At 47.7% G+C, this 11,302-nt stretch overlaps 1 protein-coding gene across 1 annotated transcript; it reads left to right on the forward strand.

Annotated features, from left to right (window-relative positions):
• Positions 1-57: 57 nt before the first annotated feature.
• Positions 58-438, forward strand: PHALS_05038 (uncharacterized protein; the record flags this gene model as incomplete). The annotated part of the gene is made up of 2 exons (XM_024722771.1): positions 58-294; positions 361-438. 2 exons carry the CDS (start codon positions 58-60, stop codon positions 436-438), a joined length of 315 nt encoding a protein of 104 aa, XP_024573814.1.
• Between the last annotated feature and the right edge of the window lie 10,864 nt (positions 439-11,302).

Here is an 11,302-nt window from a genome sequence, read left to right on the forward strand (position 1 = left end):
CATGCTTTAATGTTTTTTCGACTTTGCTGGTATCTGTTTAGCATAAGGTTGTGAAAAATGACGTTGGCAGAAAACCTGCGAAAGAATATAAAGCTGGTTCACATGGTCAAATTTCGTAAAAATAATCATAACTTGGCTGACTTTCAATTTGGCGCAAAATTTGAACCACTTTTGAAAGTTAAGCGAAGAGTCGAAGTCAATGATGAGTCAAAGTGTGCAGATGCAAATTTGTCAGTTCAGCGTTGCGAACGGATCGTGAATCCGACTTTTGATTCCGGCACCACTTCTACCTCGGTGAGCTCAAACTGCTGAATAGAATTAAGCAGTGATGAAAATGGTAAGTAGCTGATTTCGACTCAGACGATGGTCGGATCCGGTATTATCTCAGATCTTCTTTCCACGAATCTTCGAATCTTTCCGGGATGTCGCAATCTATAATTTTATGACAAATGTCAGCGGGAGCTTGTGACGATTGAACATGAAGTGATAGCAAAAATTTACTTATTCATTCGATGCTATCTACACCTTCATGAACTACATGCTCAACGCCTAGAGTAATAGATACAACGTTCGTCACCACTTGACATATGTTGACTATGTCTTCGCTTCAATAGATAATGTCTTCACCATCACTTGCACTTATTAAAAGGCCGCCTTTCATCAATGTGTCCCTCCCTTCCAGCACTCTTCGGCCGCACTTGAAATTCCTTATTTTTCTCAACTCTACAATTCTCGTAGGCATTGTTTAACAAGTTGGCCAGCATTTTCGAAGGAAGATGTTGAGTTATAGTAGACGCACGGCAAACTAATGCAAAAGAAGTTCCTTATACTCTGGCCAATGACATCTAGCGGAGAAAGTGTTACAAGTTTCGTTTGACCTTAAGGGAATATTGAGGACTTTCAAATCAATCTTCTAGTTTTTGGACCTGAATTTGTAATGCAATCTCATCCAAGGTGTGGCGTGACTGGAACGCCACGTACCCTGTGCCGATCGCAAGTAAAGAAGTTAGGTGCTTCGTATTTCTCTGCCGGTAGAACATGTTACGGGGTTACAATTGCTCTTGTACGGACGGGCGGGTCGCACAAGATTGTGACCATACATAGGTGTGTAATACGCAGTTAGTACAATAAAACAGTGGTGTGGCTGGCTACACCGTAACAAGAAGAGGATTGCCAGTAGTGGCTATATTAATTAGGTATTACTTGCCGAAGTGGCACCTAAGCCTCCTACGAGTACTCGGAGCTTGTATCCCCGCCAATTCGCATTGATATTGGTTTAAACGCCGTCGACGATGTCAACCCACAATGCGTTACACGTGGTAGTGGATACCACCATTCTTATCGAGAAGAGTCGGCGGCGGATGGTAACTCGCTATGCTCTTCGAGCATTGGAGGACAAAGTTTGTCGTCATCAGCACTCTGCCGAGCATCTCTTCGAGGTCGCCTACCGCTGTGCAGGAGACCTCGACAGCTTGAGCACTTTGTGCACCGACTGCGTCGCATTGAGGTGATCGTGCTCTGTCGGAGTGGCTCCTAGCCGTCAAGCGGACGAATACGTCTCTTCGTGTGACGGTGGGGTTCCTTCGCCGTTGGAAACGGATGTTGCTGCAATCCGTGCTCAGAAAAAGATGTAGGCTCAACTTTTGGGTGGCCGAGCGTCTTTGGACGTCGCCCCGGCGCCAACGCTTCCGCGTTCGCATGCGCCGAATCTCCGTATGGCTTAAGCAAGCCCGCATAATACACCGTGTGGGTGCGCATCTTTCTCGGAAGGTTCAGCGTATACGCTAGGTTTCGCTTGTCCACGTTCTTAAAAGGTCCAATAAACTGTGGACGGAGCTTCGTCTTAAAGACAGCAGGAATTGCATGTGTAGGAAGGATTAAGCATGAAATAAAACCAGGTCTCCGACCTTAAAATTTTCAACGTTTCTTCTTCCTTTTCCGTCTGCGTATTCCTTCTGTATTCTTTACTCTCAGCTATCGCATCGCGAACGTGTCGTAAGACAGGAATCCTCCGACTTCTTTACGCACAATGAGGGGGCTGATATCAGCTAGCCTTTTAATTATTCCTCTCCCACCAAGCCCTGATTCATGGCATGATGGCCTCAGCGGGACGCAAGTTTTAACAAGCCCGTTCACGCAGAACGGCGTATAGCCGGTAGATGAATGCACTGCATTGTTCAGAGAAAACTCTACGAGTGGCATCATAGCGCTCCAGCGCTGCGGTGTCTCAGCGCAGACGCTATGAAAATCGTCTTTAACAACGCAATTCACGCGCTCAGTCTGACCATCAGTCTGCGGATAGTTTGCTGTTGCCATTGTCAACTTGGTGCCCAGCATGTAGATCAAAACTTCTCAGTGAAGCGCGGGTCTCTATCAGAGACAATTGTCTCCGGGAGTCCAAGTTGTCGAAAGACACGATCCACAAACAGCGTCGCTGTAACCACACCGTAAAGACCACCACATCCGTGTTGTCCGCCGAGTTCTTCGGCAGGCCAGAGACAAAACTCATATTCATGGACTGCAAACACCCGGAGGCTACCGCTAAACGTGTCAGCGGCGCCGCCGCATTCGAAGTAGGTTTCTGACACGTCTCACACATGAGCTCGTCCATCTGTACAGCTTGGACCCCCAATAGTGGCAACGCACAGAGCTGTACATCTTCTCACGACTGCAATGACCTACCGTGACCCGCACATATGGATACGGTATTTTAAATGCTCATCTTGAGAAACCACAATTTGTGACATTTTCGCTGAATCGATGCTATGATACAGCAAGCTGTTACTCAACGAATACCGGTGTAACCGTGCGCGCAAACGCGCCGACAATTTCTTGCCCGAGTTTTTTTTAACTATATGCCCCCAGAGCCTGTAGCAGCGCTACACACATACTATCACCCGCGTATACGGCGCGGATTAAATCCGTCACTGACGACATCGCCGTCGTGAAATGAGCAGGCTCAGAGTCCGGTCTGCGTGACAATACATCAGTAAAAAAATCTGCTGTAGACTTCACTTTGGAGTTAAATTCTGCAAAAAAAGAGAGCCACCTCGCCATCCTTTGCGAGAAGAGACGCGATTGAGTCGCGGTGCGTAAGGACGCATGATCTATTTTGATCACAATCGGCTCTGAGCTAAGCAGGTGCACAATGAGTTTGACAACTGCATACTTCGTCGCAAGTAATTCCTTGTTGTGAACTGGATTTCTACCCGCAGCTTTAAGCTGGCGAGATTCGAATACAATCACCCGATCTCGCCCATCGGCGTCTGTTTGCAGCGATGGCAAAGTCCGAAGCGTCACAGACGACACTAGAAGGACTGACAACGCCAGTATTGGTTTATGAAGAAGGCTGTCTTTGACTCTGTCAGAATCCTCCCGATGTTCGGTGTCCCAACACCATTCTTTATCTATCTTGAGACGATCAGACAATGGTTGTGCCATTTCCGCATAATTTGCGCTATGGTTAGGCATGTAGCTGGCGAGGCCAAGGCATTTGCGCAAGTCCTTGTGCTTCCTTGAAACCGGCCAGTCCATATTGGACTTGACCTTAGCGGGATTCGCTCGAAGGCCATGCTTCCCAATGAAGCACCCTAGAAAAGGAATTTCTTCCGCGCCAAAGATACCCTTACCGAAATTAGCAAACAGTTTATTCGAGCGCATGCACTCGAGTAACGCTGTTAAATGAACGATGTGTTTTTCCACATCTGTCCTCCCGTGCCCCGCACGACTGTGGACGAAGATGTCGTCGAAGTATATCTGTGCATACGCCCGGTAGGGCCTAAACGATTGCGTCACAAAACGATAACATGTTGTTGACAGCCCTTGGAGTATCACCAGCCACTCCCAGAGCATCCGATTCGGAGTTTTCACCGCTGCCAGCGGAATATCACTCGCTCTCATCAGCAGTTGGTAGAAACCGTCGCCCAAGTCGAGTGCGATGTACTATGTACACCTTATTGTTTAAAATAACATATTTTCTACGTCTGTATCGGAATAATGGCAGCGTTTAGCTTATTATAAGCGTGAACGATACGCCACTTGCCGTTTGACTTCCGGACACAAGACGTGGGCGTCGAATAGGGAGACTTGCTCTTATGCACCATTCCTGGTCGTGCTTCGGGCGGAAAAAGACGTCAATGACGTCACATTGCTCTTTGGGCAGGTGCAATCGGCGTGTTACGCAGTAGTTGGTTCCCGGAATCAATCTCACCTCGGTTTGGAGGTAGGACCGACGGCGAGTCTTTGAAAACGTCATCTTGAAATTCCTTTTCCATAGGATAATACGGATCCGAGCGATCCTTCAGGATTAATGATTCACTTCGTGCGTTCAGCACCCTCTTAGTGTCCTTCAGGACAGCTTCATCCAGAAGCAACGACGAATTTACAGATTCTTATGACCACCTCGGCTACATTGTCTGCCTTCAAGGCACCGCCAAACTATTCGAAGGACATCTCATCCAGCTCAAGAAGAGCATCCACCGCGGGAATAGCATCGAGGGTGACGTTGCCGTTTTTCTCTCCCGTCATACCGTTGACTAGGGTATATGGGTGTGCGCTATCGTCTACGGCAGACACACCCTGAGTAAGGGTCGACGCCCTGCGTCTTGCAAATATCATACGGCTTTGCCGTCTCTTCACTATAGAAGTTTCACGTCTTATCGAGATCAGTGGGAACATGCACTCGGCGTGGTCCAGTGTCCTTATTCCCTGCTCCATTGTTATTAACAACATCCGAAAAAGAGCTGTCACGTCCGCAGACTTTCTCCAGTGGATAACGTGTCACTCAACTCGCACCAGAAGGGCCTTGTCCAGGATGCATCGGGCCTCGTCTGACTATGCCACTCTTGGCATACAGCAACTGCTTCAATACGTGAGCAGTGCTCAGTGGGATTCGTGCCACTCAAGTGCATGACAAGGATCTCGCCCTTAATGACTCGGCCCTCGTCCGACCATGCCACTCCTTAGCATACCGCGACTGCTCCGATACCTGAGCAGCGCTCAGTGGGTTACGTGTCACTCCACGTCCAGCCCGCGAGCCATGCTCGGGACTCTTGTCCAATACACCTTCGGTGTTTGACAAATCGGATACTCCGATATTTAGCACAATGACCGTCCCAGTCCAGTGCCCGCGCCAATAGCACTTCTGCTTCTTAACAGAGGTGGGTTCACGACTCACCAAAGCTCCACCAGGAGACGTGCGCGTAGCGCCCAAGGTTTTTGAACTTCAATCAATTCATAGCTCATGGGGTTCCCACTATGCCATACGAAGAATAAAGTCATACCTTACATCGAAGTCTACAACGAGACAGCGTTTCACGCTACCAAAGGCAAGAGACTTGACACCAAGGTCCACAGGGACCCTCGGCACAGTGCACAAGTCCTCGTCGCTTAGCGAACAGTGGCGATGTTACTTAACCGCGTTTTCAGCGCCTCAGCATACAACTGGCTTGCTTCGATCGTGGAGCGTCAAGCATAATTGCCCGACGCGCCAAAATTGATAAGGATTTTCATGGCTTGTCAAATCACTTCACGGTCGCTTTTATGACCATCAAGTCTGACTTGCACACATGATCTGTGTTCAAGAACACACAGCGTTTTGGGGCTGGGCCCTGCAGCCCTCTACCTCTTTGAGGCTCAGTAAGTGTGTGTAAACGGACAAGCAATTCTCATTACAACTGGTAGCGCTAGTAGTAATTCCAACGCCAAAAACTTCTGCTGCGGGACTGCGGTAGCCTTATGGTGAGAGGAAGCTTACCAAAGGTCACCGACCTTCGTTCTATACAGACCCTGTGTAAGTGTAGCGGACGCAATTCGCTAGTACCTAGAGCTCTGACCAAGGCAAATACACTCTTTCGTTCAAAACAAAATCCGTATTTAAGTGTTTTATTTGCGGCAGAGCCGCCTTTAGCTAATTAAAGAGTAGAATCAAATTTATATGCATGACTCCTGGCAGTCCCGCCACGCAGTGGCTTCTTGTTACTGTGTGGCCACACCATTGTGTGATTACTCCGACTTGACTAATCCACACATTTGTACGATTACACCATCTTGTGTGACCCACCCTTTCACACCAGGGTACGTTTAATCCTGTTACAACTTCGATGGATTTCTCGACGGGTAATGGAGACACCACAGGCGGGTGTCGCCCTCAGATCAAGAGGGAGAAATATTCGCTCCTAGCACACTCACAATGGTAGGGTGTGGTGAAGCTGTGAGTTTTAATCGGAGATCACGCAGTCTTCGATATATTCCCAATCGGGTCAAGAGGTGATAACGCAGCGCTTAGCAAATCTTGCTGCGTTTGAACAAAGGATTTTTATCGCAGAAGATACTAATGTCAGTTCCGTCACCTCCTAAACAAGATGGTGGTAGCACCGTCGGTACACACGAAACGTCACGGTGAAATGCTTTCGAGGGAACAAAGATGCGTCCTGGTAGCAAGAAATGGACATCGCTATCATGGGTCAAATTCGTGATGACCGTAGTCAACTGGCCTTTGCCATGTCGCATATGGATGGCCGAGCGAAGAAATTTTGTCGCGCCGAAGATGCCCTTATCGGCATTGGCGTATAGCATATTTATGCACAAGCACTCGAGCACCGCTCTCAAATACTGGATGTGGGTTTCTAGATCTGTCATCCCGTACCCCGCACGAGTGTGGACGAAGACGGCGTCGATGTATGTCTGCGCATTCATTAGGCGATGACATGGGAGGTCAATCACCCTGGCTTCTTTGCCACATCGCAAGAGTTGAAGAAGGCCTCAATATCAAAATTCTGTCCACCGAATATGGCATTTCGAAAACGGTTGAGATTTTGTCATGCCGTCAACACATTTTATGACTTGTGCAGAGGCTCCATGAGCTTTGTGTCAGTATGGCAAGTGAAGCACTGTCAGAGGCAGAGATGGTCGCTAGGCCTCACGTATGGTTTTCTAAGACTGAAGTCCTCCATTAGAGCCAGACGACTCTAGAAGATGCAATTATGATCGCATTGCGCGGGGACTACTATCAGCGTCAAGCATGTGGTCAATCGGACAACCCAATGGATGCAGTGATCGCTGCAACCAGATTTCAGGAACCAATGGATTTTAGCGCGGTGACTGTCCGAAGGCAGCAATTTAGCTGTCATGGATGTCAGCAATTAGGTAACAATCACCACGTTTGTCCACACGAGAGACGAACCTCTTCATACGGCTCTCGTCATAATGGTTCCAACTCACGTGGTATTATTACCGTGAAACGTTCGGGAAACGCTGAAACTCAGTAGATGTAGGGCGGTCTACTGGGGCACTTATAAGCTCTTGTGAGTGTGGTAGTAGAATCACTAGAATGAGTTCAGCCCTCAAGGGATCGTTGTCCTTCTCCAACGACTGGTCTCCTTATGGTCACAGCGAGTGTGAAAAACTGCGGTTGTCCGTTTTGAGTATTGATTGACTCCAGCGCGTCGCGTAACTACGCGCGTAAGCAAAGAGTTGCCGAAAATGATTCGATGCTTTTGCATGCACTCGATAGGAGCAATGATTCTATCTCAGTGAAGTTGGTTACTGGTGCGGTGGTTACCGCGAAAAAATTATGGCTGATTTCAGCTGATTTTTTAAGACTTCAACTCAATTAAAGTATTCACAGACATCGAGATGGACAAACGGTATGACCTGATCCTGGTATGCCGTGGCTCGGAAAACATGAGCCATGGATTGATTGGTGATCGAATACGATTGGGAGTAGCTCTCCTGGCGTAGGTGAAATGCTTGGGAGTAATAAATCCACACTTTTATGCAACAGATGAAGCGCTCAAGCGCTAGGTATTCGCAAGCTGCTGGAAATGACGCACACTTCATTGGTATATGTCATGCAACTGACATCCCCCAGGTTTGTAAGATACGTAGTCGTATAGAGTAGTCACGCGTGATCGCTCAGTGTGTCTATAGATCAAGTGGAACCCGGAAATGGCCACTTGAATACGAATCAATCGTTGGGGGCATGTCGATTTTTCCAACAACAAAAAATATATGGGAGAGATGCCGTTTGTTGCCCCCCCTAGACAGAAGAAAGCTGCCGATATGTGTGATATGGAAAGTCGAAGGAATCGATTTTGGCTGGATATTACCATATCCAGCCAAAATCTGACTCTATGTATACAACTGACCACAAAGGTGATGCTCCTACCCGTTGTGGGGTTAAGCACACACATATGCAGGAATCAAAGCAATTTATTGATCGCGGTAGTGACACTCCCGCTCTGGGTGCGGTTGACTCCGCGAGTGAGTGAGTCCGGCGTACTACTCCCTATGATGGAAATATAGCATGCGAATGTGCTAGTCCACGTATTGTGGATGCAGCGACTGGCTGTGAACTTACCAGAACAGATGTTCATTTTTGCAGCTACCTGACCTCAAGTATGTAATATTGCGGAGGTTGTGTTGCTACTTTTGAAAATCTTTTCAGCGGAACTACGATCATCATCAGTTATGGAATATACGGTTCTATAGGAATTTCGGCAGCGTGTGGAGTTACGCAGATGATCTGCTATTTTGAAAGATCCAACTGATCCTAATCATTCAGTTGTTATGGAATACAAGGATGACACCCTTAGTGCGGACCCGCCCTCAGATCTTCTACCCAAACGTTAAGTTCAAGACGCTTTGATCGTGAATCTGGTTTGAATCATGCAGTGCTTCGACAGCGGCCGCTGTTGCGTGAGCAAGGTGAGTATATCAATGGATTCTTTGTTCAAAAGCAAGCTGATGGATTGGTGAGGGAGAGCAAGTCCCCTCACAGCGTACCGACGTTTTGTGTGCGTAAACCAAATGGTATATGGCGTGCAGTTCTCGCTGTCCACGACAAGAAGCTTTATGTAATGAAATATAACCAGGTGCAGTTTCTTGACCACCTCTTCGGTTTAACTCCGTTTGTCAGCTTCACGGATCACGCAAACTTACGTTATGTTGTTCAGTTGCCTCAATTGTCACAGCGAATGGCTCATTCTTCGCAGAATACATCTTTACATACATCTTTACGGGCGCGTAAAAGCGGGTAAAACTGAACGCGCTGGCAGACGCATGGTCACGTCGCCTTAATTATGAGCCAGCTCTAATCAGCTATGTCAAAAACGATGTTTTCAATATGATACGTCGAGCGTATGTAAGATAAACAGTGAGATCTGATCATCACAGACACTGTCATGATATGGAATCCCATGACAAGCTTCCTGGTCGTTTGAAATCAAGGTTGCATCGTTATGCTTGGAACAATCCTTTTCTTTACTATAATGTTGCACATGACGACGAGCCACGGATTGTGGTTCCCAACAACGATGATTTGAAGTACAATATATTTGACGAGGCGCATGATACGCCGATGACCGGCACTCTGGCCGTGAGAAGACCTAACAGGTACTCAGTGCCCAATGTTATGTCTCTACACGTAAATGTGGGTGGCACGATACGTTAGAACATGCGATGTCTGTTAGCGCGTGAAGAGCGCATTGCACACGCAAGTGCCGCTGTAAAGTCTTCCTGTTCCTATTGACTGTTGAAAGTCAGTCGGACTCGAATTTATTCTCGGTTACCCCGAGAAAGCTGTTTGTCACAATGTGTTAGGGCTTAGGGTTTGGTGCTTAGTGTTTAGGGTCGAGTTGACAGACTCAGCAAGATGGTTCTCATTGCTCCGCCATCGATGACGAAGGTTCGGCTAAATTTTCCATTGATCACGATTCTCGCAATCACTGGTCGCCAGACGCCATCGTCTCTGGTCGTGACACACAAATCACGAGTGGCTACGGGAAAGAAGTTTTTGGCAATAGGTTGGATATGTCCACAGCGGTTCATTCGGAGACTGATGGGCAAACATAACGTGCTACCCAATTGGTCGGTGAAGTGTAAGAAGTTTCTGTGCGAAAAATCTCGCTGAATGGAGCTCGTGGTTATGATCGATGGAGTTTGCTATGAGCAATTCGGTTCGTTCATCCACTGAATTCGCACCATTTCTTTTGATTGGCTTGCGACACCCGCAATTCCCGCTTTGTGCGATGGATAGTGTCTCCGATGTAGGTGTGGGAGGAGCTCGGCAGATCGTTGCCTCCCAAATTGATACAATCAACGATGCAAATGTATTGCACAGGTATAAGGACGTTCTTGACTCATTCATCATGGATCGTGTGAATGTGACCACACGTGTGCGAGACACAATGGCTAACGCACAAGATTTGCAAAGGAAATATGCAGATAGAAGAGGTCAAGGCAAAATGTCGTTTATTGTGGTGGATTATGTACTACTTAGTATTAAGAACCTTTTAGACGATGCGGTCTCAAGCTTGAAAGCTCAAAGCTATTACATCGCTTCATATATTTCTCTCGCGTAGTGTCATGTTGAAACGCTTACACTATCGACTTGCCAAGCTGGCTAAGGACACATACAACGTTATACGTAAAGCTCCTCAAGCCCTCCCATTGCGACGACGCGATTCCCAACCTAGATGTAACGCAGGGCATACGAAGGTGGCTTTGAAGCCACGGCTTCGGCACGAGGGTCGAAGGTTGAGCCCCTTGGCGTCATTGCCTCAACATCGTCCTCAAAATGACGAGAATAATCAAAAACGCCCGGAACAGAGCAAACTCGCTTGTCAAGAGGCCCACATCATCAACGAAAGAAGTCACAGGAGGAGGAGCGTGCAGAGTCTGCTCCGATCGAATATTTGATTCTTGATTGCATCTCCAGGCGAAATCGCGAAATTCGCGAACGACCTGTCGATTGTTTTCCACGCGTTGTCGTGTCGACTACACCCGATTGGCCACCGCAATCAGCCGCTGGACATCCAGCGCACGAGAATACGTGGGACTCTCGTACTCCTATTTTTTGCAGTATCGTTTGTGCGCTTGCTGCGAGTCCGAAGACGGACCTCGCTCAGAGAAGTCGTACCTTCCTCTTCACTCTGTCCCTCTTGTCGTGAATCCGACTGGCGACAGAACGTACTTCGCGAGCATCCTTAATATTGGAGTGATCCCGATTCTGCGCTTTCAAATGCGCAGATCGAAAACGCATGTCGCGTCCCTTCAATCAGTCTACAGCGGTACTCGCGCATTGAAAATGATGGAGATCCACAGATTTGGTGGCATGAACCCATGCCCGGAATTGAGTGTCGATTGTCTGAATGGAATAAAGATTGGATTGCTGGTCGTATAGAACATACATGAGACGTTGAGACTCGCCTCTAGTCCGAGTAATCGATCCGATGGTGCGAAAATATGCGTTTCAAGTCATCATTCGAAAAATCATTTGACTAAAGCGTTCTCCGAACTTGAA

Source organism: Plasmopara halstedii (genome assembly GCF_900000015.1).
Source record: "Plasmopara halstedii genome assembly, contig: Scaffold_287, whole genome shotgun sequence".
In the NCBI taxonomy this organism is placed as follows: Eukaryota; Oomycota; class Peronosporomycetes; order Peronosporales; family Peronosporaceae; genus Plasmopara; species Plasmopara halstedii.